The 19,982-nt window shown below is 40.7% G+C and overlaps 1 protein-coding gene across 3 annotated transcripts in view; it reads right to left on the minus strand.

Annotated features, from left to right (window-relative positions):
* The window catches only part of dnah6 (dynein, axonemal, heavy chain 6), a 408,231-nt gene that overhangs the window by 94,071 nt on the left and 294,178 nt on the right, over positions 1-19,982 (minus strand). For all 3 annotated transcript variants that reach the window (XM_072258211.1, XM_072258210.1, XM_072258212.1), the window contains 3 exons: positions 17,613-17,738; positions 5,205-5,369; positions 4,777-4,844 (listed from right to left, as the gene is read on the minus strand). In XM_072258211.1, coding sequence (XP_072114312.1) covers positions 4,777-4,844; positions 5,205-5,369; positions 17,613-17,738 — 359 coding nt within the window. The remainder of the gene's footprint in view (positions 1-4,776; positions 4,845-5,204; positions 5,370-17,612; positions 17,739-19,982) is intronic.

The raw sequence follows: 19,982 nt of genomic DNA on the forward strand, positions 1-19,982 counted from the left end.
TGGGAAGTAAAGGTCACTTAGCCTGTGGATGCTGTAACGTGGGTGCAACTGTCTTGTGCAAAGACTTGAAATGAACCATTCATTATAGAGTCTGCATTCATCCTGTAGGATCTGAACAACAACAACAATAGAAAACAGTAACCACACCCATAGTATTTTCCAAAAACCAGAATATCTACCACCAAAAAGAACAAGGGCTGCTGGAGCATGAGAACACCCCGCACCTACAAGTCCCACTCCAAGTCAGCAGAATACTGACTTGGATGTATATTGCCATTACTTTATTGCTACTGGGTTTAAATCGGAATCAGGTTTATTACCATTGGCACATTTGATGTGAAAGTTGGTGTTTTGCAACAGCAGAATGTGTAAAAACATGAAAATACTATAAACTATAAAACATAAATATTGCAAAAAAAAATAATAAGATAGTGTGTGTGCTCTCATGGACTGTTTAGAAATCTCATCCCAGAGGGAAGCTGTTTCTGAATCATTATGTATGGGTCGTCAGGCCCTTGTTGCTCCTGCCTGATTGTTTATTTGTTTGTTTATTTATTTATTTATCTGGAGATACGGCACAGAAAAGGCCCTTCTGGCCCACTGCGCAGTGCCACCCAACAACCTACCGATTTAACACTAGCCTAATCAAAAGACAATTTACTATGACCAATTAACCTCCTAATCGGTACATTTTTGGAATCTGGGAGGAAACTGGGCCAGTCAAAGGAAACCCGCCCAGTGCAAACTCCTTACAGACAGTGCCAGAATTGAACTCCAAACTCCAGAATGCCCTAAACGATAATAGTGTTGCACTAACCATTACACTACCATGGTGTCCTACTGGTGCTTTAAGATTGTAGTAATGAAAAGAAGGGATGTCCCAGATGGTAAGGGTTCTTAGCAATGCTTCTTGAAGATATTGTTGATAGTGGTGAGTGTTATGTTGTGATGGAACTGACTGAGTCCACAACCTTTTGAAGCCTCTTGTGATCTCTTCATTGGAGCCACTTTAGCTGGCTGTGATACAATCAGTCAGAATTCTTTCCACTGCACGTCTATAGAAATTTTCAAAAGCGTTTGGAGACATAACAAACATCCTCAAACTTATAATGAAGTAGTTTCTGTTGTGCCTTTTTTGTGACCGCATCATCGTGTTGGGTCCAGGTTAGATCCTCTAAGATGTTGACACACAGGAACTTGAAACTGCCCACCCTTTCCACTGTTGACCTGCAATGATGAATGGTGCACATTTTCCCAACTTTCCCCTCCTAAAGTCCACAATCAATTCCTTGGTCTTGCTAACGTTAAGTCAGAGATCGTTGTTACAACACCATTCAACTGACCCATCTATCTTACTCAATGCCATCTGATGATTTACCAGCAATAGTGCTGTCATCTGCAAATTTATAGATGGTGTTTACGCTGCACTTTGCCATATTTGTGAATGTAGAGAGAGTAGCACAGGTGTGTCAGCTCATTGTTTGCATTGCTAAGGATTGTCAGCAAGGAGAATTATCATCACCAATCTGTACTGACTATGGTCTCTCAATCCTAATATCCCTCACCCTGGAGCACTGTGGAAGTAATTTCAACAAAAAAAAACAAGTGACTCACTTGCAATATATCAAAGGTAACTACAAATGGGCCTTACCAACAATACCTATGGCCTAAAAATGAATAAGTTCTAAAGAAAAGATAGTTAAAGCTTTAAAATCACAGCAATGGGAACAACTTGAAGTGAACTTATATCTCATGTTGTTGAAATTGAGAGAGTATTAACTAGAGTACTGATGGTGTAATTTAGCACTGAAGGTTTGGATCAATATTGCAAATTGACTGACTTCATGCTCTGCACTTGTCCAAACAGTATCAGTTGCACATGAACAAAGCAATGCAAGACTAGTGTAGCCCATGCCAGGAATATGTCTTGCCTGTTAGTTGCTTCCTTAAAATCAATTTGGTATTTGAAGCACCAAGCAATGGATGCTGCAGAGCCAAATTTTACAGACTGGATTTTCAATGAAATACTCCTGTAGTCTCAGCACTTGGCAATGCAGAGAAAAACCTAAGGAAATGATGTGCCTTGGGTGTTTAATGAAATTCTTGAGAATTCAGAAGAGTTTATTTATGACTTTATCAACTGGAAAACTCATGAAGAGATTTTCCACATAGCCACAACATCTTTAGTATGATAGCACAGAGCAAATTAGCAGATCCATGGAATTGGATAGCATGGTGCCTTTAATTGAGTATTTCACAGTTCAGTTTTGATTTTAACTGGAGCAGATACTGCCTGAGATTATTTCCATTTGAAAATGTGCCAAGTGAAATTAGCCTCTATGCTAATCAAGCTGGTGCACTTGATGTTAATCCCAGCATCAGGTTGTCACCAACTAATAACGTGATTCAATTATACACTGCCAACAAAATTGGAGGAAATTGGTGCAGTCTCAGTAGAATGAGCAGCACACTGCAATGGTTTGCTGCCTTTTCAAAACTTTAAACAAACATTATGCTGTCTTGGTAGCTTAATGTATAACACTAGGCTGTTCAAACACCTTTTATATTTCACAGATCGTGGTGAAAATCATGATGGAAGCTAATTCTATGGCTAGCTCAGTTGTGACTCCACTATTTGCACTTCATTACTGGAGGAAGCTTTTGTCAGTCACTGCTGCATCAGAGGCAACCTGGCCACGCCACCTGGGAAGAAATTACTTCATTAGCCTTGAATTCAGGGAACGAAGAGTTTGTATTTTAAACTCTGGGATTTTCTAGCATGTCCCACGATCCAGCCAAAAACTCCTTCAGGATCTCCCTCGATAACCTGCAAAACCACAATATGCACCCGACTATGAATCCCATGAAGAATTTCCTCATTGTGGATGCCATCTCTTGGGAATTATATAATCTTCATGCTGTCAGCTATTTGCAGCATCTGGCAATTAGAGGGATGGATCCTGAGAATAAGGATTGCCATCTGCTTCCTGGTGACTCACATCAGTGCACATTCCAACTATAGCAACCGAGCAAAGACAACATGAAAACTATGTAAGATTCTGATTGTATTAGAAAACCCCTTAGGTTCTTGCCTGCAATAGTCCAAGATGGCATGAAAGATGGTTAACTCAAGCAGATGCAAAGACATAACCATTGTATACTTTATATGTTCTAACTTTGCCTTTCAAAGACAGCAGGTGCTGTAGAAGAGGAGAAGAAAGGAGACTCAAAGACTGAGAGTATGAGGTGGAGCTTGAATATTAGTATTAGAGCGGCAACAGGAAAGAAAAAGCCACTAATGAAACCAATGTCCTTGTTCAACATCTGGAGCTGCATCTCCCAACTGAAAGAGAAGTTGGGCAATGGCCACGAGAGGTACACAGTACTTATACAGGGAGAAAATACAGGGAAGAGTGCAAAACCAAAGTCTACAATGTAAACCAAGTGACTATCTCCACAATACAACTGGTAACATCAACTCATCACACCAATAATTATGTCAGTGAGCACAGATGGCACATAAAGCCCCCGAATTTCCACATGAAATGAAAGAGTGAATTTCTGACAAATATATTTAAATTGTGCGTTTAGTAATGAATGCCCTTCCATTTAAAGGACTCAAACCTCTAAAAACAATGCATTTTTGTAACTTCTTCTATTCTGCAGATCCTGAGATCCAATGTTTCTTTTAGCATTGCTCCAGTAATCAGAGACTCTCAACTCTGGAGGAGATCATTATAATGGACTTGCTTGTTTCTGGCCATTCTGGAAGCAGAGGACCTTTCTCTCTGACAAAGATTTGTACATCTTCATTGAATGAACATAGGAGCAGACCTTCTCCTCTGTTGCAGCAAAATGTATATTACACCATTGTTTCAGAGGAGGTTTATGAGAATGATCCCAGGAATGAAAGGGTTCATCTATGAGTGTTTGATAGCTCTGGTCCAGTATTCATTGGAGATTAGAATAATGATAGGGAATCTCATTGAAATCTACTGAAAGACCTAGATAGAGTGGACATGGAGAGGCGGTTTCCAACAACGGGAGAGTCTTACACCAAAGGGTCCCTTTAGAAAAGAGATGGGGAGGAATTTCTTTAGTCAGAGAGTGATGAATCTGTGGGATTTATTGCCACAGATGTCTGTGGAAGGCAAATCATTAGGTATCTTTAAAATGGAGGATGACAGATTCTTAGTTAATAAGGATGTCAAGGGTATGGGCAGAAGGCAGGAGAATGGAGATAAGAGGGAAAATAAATCAGCCACAATCGAATGGTAGAACAGCCTCAACAGGCCAAACAGCCTAACAGCGTAATCCTGCTCCTATGAGCATTATGTCTTCAAAGGTAAAATCCTTATTACTATGGAATGAAAAGTTGAAAATTGCACAAAATTGAGGGAGCTCCTACTTTAGTAATTGTTTTTTGGCATAAGCCATACTAACACCGTCTCTAACACTACCTGGATTTTTGGTCAAATTTGTCATTTTTGCTTACAAAGGACATGATTGGCTGCTAACGCATATTTTAGTACATCAATAATTGCATATCAGAACTTTGCATAACAGTATGACTGAATTAGTTCACACTCAACTAGATAAGCAACTCCAAGTAACTGTATACAATTGTACTTTCGTTGTTCAACTTCTAATAATCACTTTCTGTTCTCATGGCATTGTGAAATCCATAAAATTACTGAGTCTACATGATAGAAAATAGATTCAGAGAATGTTTTAATAATGGAAAAGTATTACATCATATAAAGCAAGGAATCGTACCTCAGCAGCTGATCTTCTAAACCAGATTTGGTCACAGTGAAATTGATGATCGTCACCTTTATACATACCTGAAGCAATAAAAAGGATAACCATGTTAAATATATAATGACAGATTTCATTTCCATTATTTCTTAAATTTGTTGCTCAGGTATCATTTCTTTTAAGTTATGAAACATAATAATGTCTGAACGATAATTATGTAGAATGAATACATGATTCTGTATAGTACATGTATAGATACAGCAAGTATCTTTACTTGCTTAAGTCATCATCTTGCTCACCTGAGAAGTTTAGCACAAATAAGAAACAAAAGCCTATAAATGCTTAAAACAATACTGAAAATCATCATCTTTAATTATATATATTTAATCATTGTCCAGCAGAGGTCACTGCCCATAGCAAAAATAGTCAAAGAAAAAAATAATTACCTCTGGCAGATAGTGTGGATTGGACATTTTAGTTGTCATATAAAATTTGAAGTTTTTGTCATATTCAATGTCTGTATCTCCCAAACGCATAAGTAGCCTACCACCTGACATAAATGTTTGATTTAGAAGAATAGGTTCCAAGGCTGGGTCCAAACTTTCTTTCAGCTGTGATATAAAAACAAAACATGGAGTTAACAAACAAATAAATGATAGCTGTTATAATCTAATGATAGAGAAACACAGATACCAGAGGTGTAACTCACAAGAAGTTAGACCCAGACTTGCAAAGCCAAATCAGTTAGTTCCTCCACACTGAACCCAGTAGTGGTCAGAACATGCTGGGATTTTCCAGCGTGATGCTGGGAAAATGTCTCCGGGGTCCCATGCTGAGTCAAAATTCAGGAGAGGATTCATGACTCCATTGATTAAATGGGGATTGTCAGGAAAAAGATTTAGAAGAAAAACTAGAAGTCAGCTTTTATTTTTATTTCAGTTTAATGCCACTAAGTACACATGTTTGTGTGTACCTCATCAACTATTTTATTTTAGAAATAATTAATTACTTATTTCTCAACTTTAACAGTTTCTAATGTCTGAATGTCAAAGGTACTTAGAGATGACTAAAAATAATAGATTTTATTATCAGCTTAGATATGGGCAGGGCCTTACCAACTTCAAATGGTTTCAGTGGCACAGCTTCCTTAATGCATTGCTATTGGCCCTATTACCACTCAAGCTACAGGACCTGTGATGCTGAGGGCCTGCTAGATCTAGATCAGGTAAGTAAGGGCACAGTATGTCAGATTACATATGGGGCTAATGACAGACGGGGAATTGAGTGGAAGATGATAAGAGGACTATTCTAAGGGGAAGGGGAAATTTGGAGTTGGGCTTTGGGAGACAACCAAGAGCTGTTCTTACAGGATGAGGCTGAAGAGCAGAGCACCAGAGGTAAGGACAACAAAGAGATGGTTATGGGTGGCAGAAGAGTGGGTATGATATTGCTGGTACCGGACCATGTTCAAGGACTCAACAGAAGACCTGAATGAATATGCCACATTCGTCACAGACGTTATGAAGAAAGTTGTAAATGAGTGTGTCCCCACAAAATAATTCAGAGTCTTTCCCAACCAGAAGCCCTACAAGAGTTCAGCAATCTACTGTGGGCTAGATTGGTGGCGTTCAGGATGAGTGACCAGGAGTGTACAAGAGGTCTCGATATGACTTTTGGAAAGCCACCTCATATGCAAAGTGGCAATTTTAGACCAAATTTGAATCACAAAAGGACGCTCAACAGCTCTGGCAGCTATTTGAAAGTCATCACCTTCTTCAAAGCAAAATCAAGCAGCATAAATGATAACAACATGCCGCTCTCAAATGAGTTCAATGCCTTTATGCTCGCAGAACCAACAGAACATGGAGGCATCTCACAAACCGACAAAGCCCCCGAAGACCCCGTGATTTCAGTCTTTGAGGCCAACATAGTGCATACTTCAGGAGGGTGAACCTACAGAAATCATTTGGCCTGATGGTGTACCTGGCTGAGTATTGAAGACCTGTGCTAATCAGCTGGTGGGCATGTTTACTGATATATCTTCAACCTCTTACTTAAGCAGGCTGAGTTAGTTACCTGCTTCAAGCAAACTTTTTCATACCAGTGCCCAAAAAGAACATGGTAACCTGCCTCAATGACTATCATCCAGTAGCATTTATGTCCATTGTGATGAAGTGCTTTGGGAAATTAGTTATCAACTCCTGCCTGAGGGGTAACATGGATCTACTCCAGTTTGCCTGCTGTCACAACAGGTCAACAGCAGAAGCAATTTGGCTTTTCATCTAGCTCCAGACCATCTGGACAATGTAGATGCAGACATAAGGATGCTCTTCATTGACTACAGCTTAGCATTCAACACCATCATCACCTCAAAACTAATCTATAAGCTCCAAGACCTAGGCTACAATACCTCCATGTGCAAATGGATCTTTGATTTTCTCACTTGTAGATCGAGTTTGTTCAGATTGGCAACAACAACTCCTCCACAATCACCACAAGCACAGGTTCACCACAATACTGTGTGCTTAGCCCCCTGTTCTACTTGCTTTATACCTATGGCTGTGTAGATAAGTACAACTCCAATGCCATATCTAAGTTTGCTGATGACACCACTGGTTGTTGGCCAAATCAAAGGTGGTGACAAATCGGCAGGTAGGAGGGAGATTGGAAATCTGGTTGAATAGTGTCTCAACAGCAACCTCTCACTCAATGTCAGCAAAACTAAAGAGCTGAGAAAGAAATTTGAGGTCCATGAGCCAGTCCTCATTGGGGAAATAAGAGGTGGAGAGGGTCAGTAAATTTGAATTCCTTGGTGTCATTATATCAGATAATCTGTCCAGGGACAAGCTTGTAAGTGCCCACACAAAGAATGCATAACAACACTGCTACTTTCTTCGAAGTTTGTGCAGATTTAGAATGTCTTCTTAAACTTTCACAAACTTTTATAAATGCACAGAGGAAATTGTCCTGACTTGTTGCATCATGGCTTGGTATGGAAACACGAATGCCCAAGAATGAAAAAGCCTACAAAGAGGGGTCAGTGGTCGATACAGGCAGCCCAGTCCATCACAGACAAATCCCTCTCCACCTTTGTGTACACGTACAAGGAACACTACTACAAGAAAGCAGCATCCATTATCAATAAACCACAACATCCAGGCATGCCCTCTTCTTGCTGCTGCCATCAGAAAGGAGGTACAGGAGCCTTAGGTCTCACACCACTGAGTTCAAGAACACTTATTACCCTTCAACCAGAAAGCTCCTAAACCAGCATGGATAACTTTATTTACCCCAACTCTGAACTGATTCCACAACCAATGGACTAACTTTCAAGTACTCTAAAATTTTTGTTCCCAGTATTTTCTTTAATCTGCAGAGTCTGTCAGACTTTGCGTGTAGTTTTTCAGTGACTATTGTATTTCTTTGCTTTATTGTGAATACCCGCAAGAAAATTAGTTCAGGGAATTAGGTATTAAGTTGAAGGACAGGACCTTCAGGATTGCTAACCATGCCATCTGCTAGTGATACCAGAAATAGGAAGGTAATACAGTTTAGCATGTGGCTAAGGAGATGTTGCAGGAGGGAGAGCTTCAGATTTTTTGGATCATTGGGCTCTCTTCCAGGGAAGATGGGACCTGTACAGACAGAATAGTTTGCACATGAACTGAAGGAAAACTGATGTCCTTGTGAGAAGGTGTGTTGGTGCTGCATGGGGTTTGGGGAGCAGCGGGGTTTAAATTAGGGTGTCAGCGGAGATGGGAACCAGAGCGCTAGTGCAGATATAGAATGGCTGAAGGAGAAAATGTTGTTAAGCCTACATACAAAGTTAGCAATCAAAAGGTTAAGTGCGGTGATCCTAATATTCTGAGTTGAGCATATTTTAATGCAAGGCATATTGTAGAAAAGGCAGATGAGCTGAGGACATGGATCAACACCTGGAATTATGACATTGTAGCCAATAGTGAGACTTTGTTGGAGGAGGGGCAGGACTGGCAGCTCAACGTTCCAGGGTTCCATTGTTTTAGACATGATAGAGTGGGAGGGATTAAATGGTGAGGGGTGGCATAAGAGTCAAGGAAAATGTCACAGCGCTGTTTAGACAGAACAGACTAGAGGGCTCAATTCCTGAGCTACATGGATGGAACTGAGGAATAAGAAAGGGATGACCACATCACAGGGATTAAATTATAGGTAAGACAATGGTCCGCAGGATTTAGAAGAACAAATTTGCAGAGCTCGCAGACTGTTGCAAGGAACATGGGGTTATGACAGCTGGTGATTTTAACTTTCCACATATTGACTGGGACTCCCATACTGTAAAAGGGCTGGATGGGATAAGATTTGTCAATTGTATTCAGGAAAATTTCCTATATCAGTATATAGAGGTCCCAACCAGAGAGAGAGTAGGGAACAAGCAGGGCAGATGACAGAAGCTTGTGTAGGAGAACACTTTGCACCCAGTGATGATAATGCCATTAGTTTCAAGAAAATTATGGAGAAGGATAGGTCTGGTCTTCCGGTTGAGTTTCTAAATTGGAGAAAGGCCAATTTTTATGGTATCAGAAATGACCTGGCAAGTGTGGATTGGAAAAGGCGTGCACTTAGTAAGTGAGAGCCTTCAAAAGTGAAATTTTGAGAGTACTCAGTTTATACATTCCTGTCAGAATAAAAGGTAAGGATAACAGGTTTAGGAAACTTTAGTTTTCAAGAGATTTTGAGGCCCTGGTTAAGAAAAAGAAGGAAGTGCATAGCAGGTATAGTCCGCAGGAAGGAGCAAATTAGGTACATGTGGAGTGAAAGATATGCAAGAAAACACTTAAGAAGGAAATCAGGAAGGCTAAAAGAAGGCATGAGGTTGCTTTAGCAGACAAGGTGAAGGATAATCCCAAGGGCTTCTACAGATATAGTAAGAGCAAAAGGATAGAAAGGACCAAAAGTGATCCTCTGGAAGATCACAATGGTTAGTTATGCATGCACTCAAAAGAGATGAGGGGAGATCTTAAATAGATTTCTTGCATCTGTATTTACTCGGGAGATGGACACAGATTCTATAGAAGTTAGACAATGCAGTATTGAGCTTATGCACCAGATAGAGATTATAGAGGAGGAGGTTTTTGCTTTCTTGAGGCAAATTAGGGCAGATAAATCACAAGGTCCTGACAACGTGTTCCCTTGGATCCTGTCAGAAGCAAGGACCGTAGCAGAGGTATTTAAAACATCTTTAGCCAGGGGTGAGGAACTGGAGGACTGGAAGATAGCTTATGTTGTTCCGTTGTTTAAGAAAGGCTCTAAGAATAAGCCCAGAAATTATAGGCCAGTGAACCTGACATCAGTAATGGATAAGTTATTGAAAGGTATTCGAAGATATATAAGTATTTGGATAAATAGGGATTGATGAGGGAAAGTCAATATGGCTTTGTACATGGTAGGTTATGTCTAACTAATATTATAGAGTCATTTGAAGAAGTTACCAGGAAAGCTGATGAAGGCAAGGCAGTGGATGTTGTCTACATGAACTTTAGTAAGGCTTTTGATAAGGTCCCACATGGGAGGTCGGTCAAGGAGGTTCAGGTTGCTTGGCATTCAAGATAAGATAAGAACATAAGACATAGGAACAGAATTAGGCCATTCAGCCCATCGAGCCTAGTCCGCCATTCCATCATTGCTAATCCCGCATCCCACTCAACTCCATACATGATGCCTTCTTGCCATATCCTTTGATGCCCTGATCAATAAGGAAACTATCAACTTCTGCCTTAAATATACCCACGGACTTGACCTCCACCCCAGTCTGTGGTACAGCATTCCACAGATTCACTACCATCTAGCTAAAAAAAAATTCCTCCTTATCTCTATTCTAAAAGGTTGCCCCTCAATTTTGAGGCTGTGCCCTCTAGTTCTGCATACCCCCACCATAGGAAACATGCTCTATACATCCACACTATCTAGTCCTTCCAACATTCAGTAGGTATCAATGAGATTCCCACCAACCCCGCCCCCCCCACCCTGCATTCTTCTAAATTTCAGTGAATACAGGCCCAAAGCTGTCAAACGCTCCTCATATGTTAACACCTTCATTCCCAGAATCATCTAACAACACATCCTTTCTGAAATATGGGGCCCAAAACTGTTGACAATACTCCAAGTGCAGCCGGTCAGTGTCTTATAAAGCTTCAGTATTATCTCCTTGCTTTTATATGCTAATCCCCTTGAAATAAATGCCAATGTTGCATTTGCCTTCTCTACCACAGACACCGTGTAAATTAACCTTCTGAGAATATTGTACAAGGACTCCCATGCCTTTCTGCAACTCTGATGTTTGAATCTTCTCCCCATTTAGATAATAGTCCACCCTATTGTTCCTTTTACCAAAATGCATTATCATACATTTCTCAACACAGTATTCCATCTGCCACTTTTTTGCCCATTCTTCCCAATTTGTCTCAGTCCTGTTGCAATCATATTGCTTCCTCAGCGCTACCTACCCCTCCACCTATCTTTGTAACATCCGCAAACTTTGCCAAAAAGCCATCAATTCCATAATCCAAGTCATTGACAAACAAGGTGAAAAGTAGTGGTCCTAATATTGACCCCTGAGGAACACCAATAGTCACAAGCAGCCAACCAGAATAGGCCCATCTTATTCCCACTTGCTGACTCCTGCCTCTCAGCCATCCCTTTTTCTACGCCGGTATCATTCCTGTAATGCCACAGGATTTTATGTGGTAAATGAATTAAACACTGGCTTCGTGGAAGAAGCCAGAAGCCAGAGAGGTAGCAGATGGTTGCCTCTCTGCCTGGAGACCTCTATATAGTGTTATACTACAGGGATCTGTGCTGGGTTGGTCATTGTTTGTCACCCAAGTCAATGATCTGGATGATAATGTGGTAGAACTGGAAAAGCAAATTTGCAGGTAACACCAAGAGTGGGGATGTAGTAGTCAATGAAGACTATCAAAGCTTACAGTGAGATCTGGAGCAGCTGGAAAAATGGGCTGAAAAATGGCAGATGAAATTTAATGCAGATAAGTGTGAGGTGTTATACTTTGGGAGGACAAACCAAATTAGGACTTACACAGTGAGCAGGAGGGCACTGAGGAGTACAGTAGATCAGAGGGATCTGGGAATACAGATCAATGATTCCTTGAAAGTGCATTACAGGTAGATAGGATTGTAAAGGTACATGTACCTTTTGGCACATTGACTTTCATAAATTAGAGTATTGAGTACAGAAGTTGGGATGTTATGTTGAAGTTGCATAAGATGTTGACGAGGACTAATTTGGAGTACTGTGTGCAAGTTTGGTCATGTACCTCTGAGAAAGATGTCAATAAGATTGAAGGAATGCAGAGAAAATTTACAAGGACGTTGAGTACTTGAGCTATAGGGAAAGGTTGAATAGGTTAGAACTTTATTCCCTAGAATATAAGTCTTTAGGGGAGATTTCATAGAGGTATATACAATTATGAGGTGTATAGAGTAAATGCAAGCAGGCTTTTTCCACTGAGCTTGGGTGAAACTAGAACAAAAGGTCATGGGTTAGGGGTGATACATGGATGGGAAGGTTATAGAAGGTTATGGTCCAGATGCAGGTCAAAGGGACTAGGCAGATCCATCTAGTTTGGCTCGAATAGATGGGCAGAAGGGACTGTTTCTGCGCAGTAGTGTTCTACGACTCTTATGTAGGCCTTGCTTTCTGGAATGCACAATTATGTTAATCCCTAATAAGCATCAGAAGGGGAGTTCAAGCATAAGCATTATTTGAATTGAGTGAGTTGTGCTTTTTTGATTGATACTCACTAATCAGAAAACTGTTGGTACTGTTGATGGTGAGAAGCGTGGTCCTAAACTATAGAATCAGCTGGAAAACTGGGCACGCTAATAAAAAATAAAATTTAATCCTGGTAAGTGTAGGATCATGTATTTTGGGAAAGATAATAAGGGCTATATGCCCAAAGAAATGGATATAGGTGTACAAGTCCAAAGATCCCACAAGGCAGCATGCTCATTGCCATTGAGGTAAAGATGCTGAAATCTTGAGTTAAATACCTTTGAGAAAACTGCTGTAGAAATTCAGTGACTCAAGCAGCATCAGTAGAAGCAAAATAATTGATGATCCTTGTCTTGTCCTTCCCTCTTATCTCTTTATACTAGCTATCTTCCTTCTATACTCCCAGTCCTGATGCAAGGTCTTAACCCAAGAAAGTCGGCAATCCTTTTGTCCCCACAGATGCTGTTTAACTCACCGAGTTCCTCAGCAGCTTGTTTTAAGGCACACAGACTGTCTGTTCTCATTAGCTAAGGCATTTTGTGTTACAGTAGGGTGTACAGTACAATTTTACAAAATAATGGTTAGGCCACCGCTGAAACATTGTGTGATCACAACACACTAATTGACGACACAGTCAATCACTGAATGATGACAATGCAGTATATGATTGTACTGGTGCAGAAAAGATTCACCAGGACATCGTTGTCAATGGAATTTGCAGTTCCGAGGAGAAACAAATTAGGCTAGGACCCCTTGCAATGAGGATGAATGGGGTAGTCTGGTTGATAGAGGCTTACAAAGTTATGTGAGTTATACATAAGGTTGACAATAAGATATTTTCCCCACGGTGGTGTTTGCAAAACCAAAATTAAGGTGAAGACCTAAGGAAGAAGCTTTTGAGTTTTTACGCCTGGATGATGATAGCAACGTGGTACACACTACCTCATAAGCTGATCGATGTGGATATTCCAACCACATATAAAAGCATTTGGATGAGCACTTGAATCACCAAGATATAACACGCTGCAAGACTACGTGCCAGTAAATAGGATTATTATGGAGAGAACTTGAAGGTCAGCATGGATATGGTAGCTAAAGGCCCTGCTTCTGTTCTCTAGAATTTTGTGTGAGCACATTATTTGCCAGCCATGTTACATGTGTGTTTAGTATTTGGAAAACAGGTCTATTTCCACCTTTAATATCTTTATTTTTCCGTTTCAGGGTTCTCTTGAAGACCCTGACCTGGAGTTACACGCAGGCTTCAGTTCTTTGCGGGAATGGGACCCGTTCTTAAGGGTTCCACGACTGGGCGTTATTCGATATGCCAAGAGTTTGGCCTGAGAGTGTCGATCGTGTTTGGAAGCTTGAGATCTCGGGGCTCTTCAGACGGGTGGGTCGAGAGTTGGTGTCTCGGCAGGAGACTCGTGCGTCATCGGGGAGGCCGGAAAATATTTTGCTGTGGGCCCGAAGACCTGAGGTCTTTGCGATCTTCAGACACAGAGCTCGGAAAAAGTGACGAAGTGGACTTTTAACATCGTAAATCAGTGGGTTGTTGTTATGTCTCATGCTCGCTATGAAAATGGGGGACACCTCCCTATCTCATGCCAGGGAGAGAGAGAACCTGTGGTTTGTCAAATGTTAGATGAAATGCGAAGTCCTTGGGGTAACTTTGGTCTGTGTCTTTGCTATTGCTTAACACACGTTTGGGTGACAGTACCAATGTGCCTTTTTTTGCTGGTGGGGGGGGGATCATTGCTTGCTGCTGCTTATGCATGGGAGGGGGGAGCTGGGGGAGGGGGACTTTGGGGTCCTTACGTTTAACTGTCGTTCATTCTTTGGGGCACTTCTCTGTTTTCGTGGATGTTTGCGAAGAAAAAGCATTTCAGGATGTAACACACATCTAAGTTGCTGGTGAACGCAGCAGGCCAGGCAGCATCTCTAGGAAGAGGTACAGTCGACGTTTCGGGCCAAGACCCTTCATCAGGACTAACTGAAGGAAGAGCTAGTAAGAGATTTGAAAGTGGGAGGGGGAGGGGGAGATCCAAAATGATGGGAGAAGACAGGAGCGGGAGGGATGGAGCCAAGAGCTGGACAGGTGATTGGCAAAAGGGATATGAGAGGATCATGGGACAGGAGGCCCAGGGAGAAGGAAAAGGGGGAGGGGGGAAAAAACCCCAGAGGATGGGCAAGGGGTATAGTCAGAGGGACAGAGGGAGAAAAAGGAGAGAGAGAAAGAATGTGTGTATATAAATAAATAACGGATGGAGTACGAGGGGGAGGTGGGGCATTAGCGGAAGTTTGAGAAGTCAATGTTCATGCCATCAGGTTGGAGGCTACCCAGACGGAATATAAGGTGTTGTTCCTCCAACCTGAGTGTGGCTTCATCTTTACAGTAGAGGAAGCCGTGGATAAACATATCAGAATGGGAATGGGATGTGGAATTAAAATGTGTGGCCACTGGGAGATCCTGCTTTCTCTGGCGGACAGAGCGTAGGTGTTCAGCAAAATGATCTCCCAGTCTGCATCGGGTCTCACCAATATATAGAAGGTCACATTGGGAGCACTGGATGCAGTATATCACCCCAGCCGACTCACAGGTGAAGTGTCGCCTCACCTGGAAGGACTGTTTGGGGCCCTGAATGGTGGTAAGGGAGGAAATGTAAGGGCACGTGTGGCACTTGTTCCGCTTACAAGGATAAGTGCCAGGAGGGAGATCAATGGGGAGGGATGGGGGGGACAAATGGACAAGGGAGTCGCGTAGGGAGTTATCCCTGCGGAAAGCGGAGGGGGGGAGGGAAAGAGGTGCTTAGTGGTGGGATCCTGTTGGAGGTGGTGGATCCGGAAGCTGGTGGGGTGGTAGGTGAGGACCAGGGGAACCCTATTCCTAGTGGGGTGGCAGGAGGATGGAGTGAGATCAGATGTGTGTGAAATGGGGGAGATGTGTTTGAGAGCAGAGTTGATGGTGGAGGAAGGGAAGCCCCTTTCTTTAAAAAAGGAGGACATCTCCCTCGTCCTAGAATGAAAAGCCTCATCCTGAGAGCAGATGCAGCGGAGACGGAGGAATTGCGAGAAGGGGATGGCATTTTTGCAAGAGACAGGGTGAGAAGAGGAATAGTCCAGATAGCTGTGAGAGTCAGTAGGCTTACAGTAGACATCAGTAGATAAGCTGTCTCCAGAGATAGAGACAGAAAGATCTAGAAAGGGGAGGGAGGTGTCGGAAATGGACCAGGTAAACTTGAGGACAGGGTGAAAGTTTCAAATCTCTTACTAGCTCTTCCTTCAGTTAGTCCTGACGAAGGGTCTCGGCCCAAAACGTCGACTGTTCCTCTTCTTAGAGCTGCTGCCTGGCCTGCTGCGTTCACCAGCAACTTTGATGTGTGTTGCTTGAATTTCCAGCATCTGCAGAATTCCTCGTGTTTGCGTTTTTAATTTCAGGATGTATATTGTATTACATTTCTCTGACATTAAATTCACCTTTAAACCTTTGAACATGCAGATCTTTTAACTTTCTGACCTTGTTCATTAATGGATACAGCTCTGCATTTCTTGACACACAGTGTATATGTGAATATGTGTTTGTAAGCATACAATTTATAATTTATAAATACTGAACCTTCAGAAATATAATTTTGTTTGTGAGATTGTTGGGGATTTCCTGTAGCACAGCTAGAGATTGACAGGATAACACACTTTTTGAAAGGGTAGAGATTGAACAATGAGACAGATCAGGCTTATGTCCTGATACCAGCTTATACGGCCTCTGCTCTGTTCCTGGACTCATTGTCACTGAGTCTGGATGCATTCTATAATGAATTGAATTAGCTCTTCAACTATACACATGCCATAAATGGCACACCAACAGTGGTTAAATTCATATAAATATCATCATCCTTCAGAAGAAAGACATAGAACATAGAAGAATATAGCACTGGAACTGGTCCTTCAGCCTAAAATGTTATGGGAAACTAATTAAACTGGTAATTAAATGCTTAACTAAACTAGACAACTTGTTTTGTTAAGAAAAACTATCATTTTCATTGTTTTAATTAACTTGTGCCAGTGAATTATATATCTAAGTATTTTAAAACTCTTTTTTTAAACATGTTTAAGGGACTTTACAAACCATAAATTGTTTGGTGGCCAGCTATTAAGACATGCTATGCACTGGGCCTTAGGTCAAGCTACCCAAGATATACTAACTGCTTGCAGCCAACTCTGTTGCACATAAAAGCTATGATGTTAAGTCTTCAAAGCAGTCAGATGCCAATCTAATATTAGATAATGTTTATCTCTGTTTTCCTGAGGTAAGAAATTCTTCACTTTTAATAGACAGTTTTAAATCCAATAGTATATGTTTTCCTGGGGAGAGAGCTATGTTGGTTTTTATTTGGATTGCAGTATTAAGTGACAGCATTTAAATAATCAAAGCAACACACAAAAAATGATGGTGGAACTTTTCATTAATCATAAACAGCATGCTGAGCTTATTGACTTCATTAACAGTTCCGCCAGCATTTTGTGTGTTGCTTGAACTTCCAGCATCTGCAGATTTCCTTGTGTTTGCGTATTTAAATAATTACCTTGCTTGGAAAATAAGTATTAATGTCTTACCTGTCCACCACCTCACTCTGGTTCCCATCCTCCTCCCTTTTATTCTATGATCTCCCCTCCTCTCCTATTAGATTCCTTCTTTAGCCTTTTATCTCTTCCACCTATCATCTCCCAACTTCTTATTTTATCCCCCTTTTCACCCACCCACATTCCCCCCTCACCTAGTTTCACCTATCACCTGTCACCTTGTATTCTTCCCCTTCCCCCCAGCTTCTTACTCTGGCTTCTGCCCTTCCTTCCCTGTAATAATGAGAGGTCTCAACCTGAACCATCAACTGTTTAATCCTCTCTATAGATGCTGCCTGACATGCTGAATTCCTCCAGCATTTTGTGTTAATGCTGGATGTGTAATGACCATTTTTACAAGCGTTTTTCAATGCATGTTGTTGTTTGTGTACTGTTCAATAATGTTCTGCCTGTTGAGCTGCTTATTTGAGTGAAAGGAAAAATGAGTATAACAGAATACAGTTACCTCTTCCAAAAGTATAGGCATGCCAAGCCGAATAGCATTTTCTAATGTGCGCAGGAGTCCAGAGTCTGTCAGTTTAATTATCTTCAAGCCATTCTTAGCCTCCATATTCCTTATCCAACGATTTGCCTGTAAACAATTTAAAATCAATTATCAACAATATCATGTACACATTTAAATATAAACATTGCTATGTCAATTTCCAGCATTTGTTCACCATAGAATGTTGAAACTATATTGTAGCCCTGCATTACAATGCAGGGTTGCATTCCAAGAAAAGAATCCTTATCACAATTTTCTGTACTGTAAGCTCCCTTCTCCCCCAACAAATCTCATATTTTATGTGAAGTTGCATTACGATGGGAGGTTTCTCTCTCACAGTATTGTCCTGGTGGGTGTTCAGTTCACAGACCTTGTCGGCAGAAGAAAATTGGTTATGGTTTTAATTAACTGAAAAAAATTGTAACATTATTCTCCAAGATGTCAGTGTACAAGTACCAGCAGCTTGCAGTTATTGTCCTTGGTAAATTAACTTAACTCTGTATGTTTATGTGTATTTTTTCTACATAAATTTCATAATAGCATATTTTTATTCTGACTTCATTTTTATGATTTTTCATTGCCTGAACTTCTGTAAAGAGAAAGGTAACTAAAAAAATTAAACTGCACCAAAGCCCAGTTGGCATAGGTTTTAGAATTTCAGCTTGGAGCTTAATAATATTCCTATGTTTGCTACCGCAATGTAATTTGTGGCTGATCAATTTTTATTCACACCAAGTTGGAATTAATTGTTGGCATCCGTGCATTAAATCAGATGCTCTGTAAGATCTGGCTCAACATGAGAGTAAGCAAATTGCCAAAAGCAACAGCTAAATTGCTTTTTGAAAGAGGAACAGAAAGCCAGCGGAAGACTACATTTTCTTATGTACTCTTATCTGAAAAAAATAAACCAATGAATATGTATGTTAACTTACAAAAAATATACAGCTTTCCATCAAAGTCACTTTGTTTACAATCTACTTCCAGATTGTGCCATAGACAGTGGGAAATATATCCTCTGTCAAACAGGGAAATAACAGAAAATTCTAAAAGGATATAGAAACTAATTTGCTTTTAAAAAGGCCAAGAAATAATGATGCATGGAATTCCTACCCCTCCTTTCAAAGGTAATCATAATATATGAGTTTTTAAGCAGTAACAAATGTGCCATTTTTTCCCTACCCCAATAGTGGATGAGATTTTCATGAACCTGTGCTATGTGAAGACATGCCAACAAATCTTTGAAGGGAGGCAGTCCCCACTTACTGGACTGGAAATCGTGACACAGACTCTTTGCAAGAAATTCACCAACACAGATCTGCCTTCTTACAAAAGATGGCACTCAACCATTCGCTGCAACAGCAGATTGTTGGGCAGTCTTGTCATTATATGAGTCAACCACTCAGAACGCCAATGATCATTAAGTTAGATGCCAAGGAGTCATTGACAAACAATAGAACAGAACTCATTGAAGATGATAACGTGTTAATATCTAAACCTCTCTCAAATCTTATTTCCTTCTTATTGCACAATCTCTTCTGCCTTAGAATATGTTTCTCCTCTCCCAAAGCACTGTGTCTTTCTCCCATCAAATATTCTGAAATATACTGAAGTACCTCTCATTTTTTTGAAACTCAACAGAATGCAGGCTCTATCTACACAATTTCATCTCAAACAGGAGATCCACCATCTGAGCAAACCAAATTACAAAACTTCATTCTTGGGAAATGTATAGTTTCCAGAGTAGGCAATGAAAAGGTATAAAATGATCTAAGTACTGTCTCCCAAACATTTTCAATGGTGGACCAAGAAAGCTTTTGTTAATGTGAGGCAAGTGAACTACCCTATTTCACAAATATTGGTCTAGAATTGTTTAGTGCCTTAAAAACAGCAATGGGCCATGTATTAACAGATTTGTTGTATAAAGACTTTATGTGACAATGTTCTACAATGCATGTGACCCAATACAAAATACCTTCAATGCCAAGCTCTTTTCCTCTGATTCATGTTTTATCTTGTGTCTTTTTTTTTCTAAGAGCATAAATAAGTGTATCTAAGAATGTGATACTGAAATTGTAACCACTTTAAAATTACTTCCGTAATTTAAACTTCAGTGTCTGTACTTAGGAGTTTGAGGAGATTTGGTATGTCACCATCTACTTGCAAATTGCTAAAAAAGTATGCCAGAGAGCATTCTGACAAGTTGCATCTCAGCCTGGAATGGAGGCTCCAATGCATAGAATCATAAGAGGCTGCAGAGGGCTGTAAACAGAGTCAACACCATCAAAGGCACAACCCTCCATACAGTCGAATACATCTTCAAAATCTGGTGCC

Source organism: Mobula birostris, chromosome 5 (genome assembly GCF_030028105.1).
Source record: "Mobula birostris isolate sMobBir1 chromosome 5, sMobBir1.hap1, whole genome shotgun sequence".
In the NCBI taxonomy this organism is placed as follows: Eukaryota; Metazoa; Chordata; class Chondrichthyes; order Myliobatiformes; family Myliobatidae; genus Mobula; species Mobula birostris.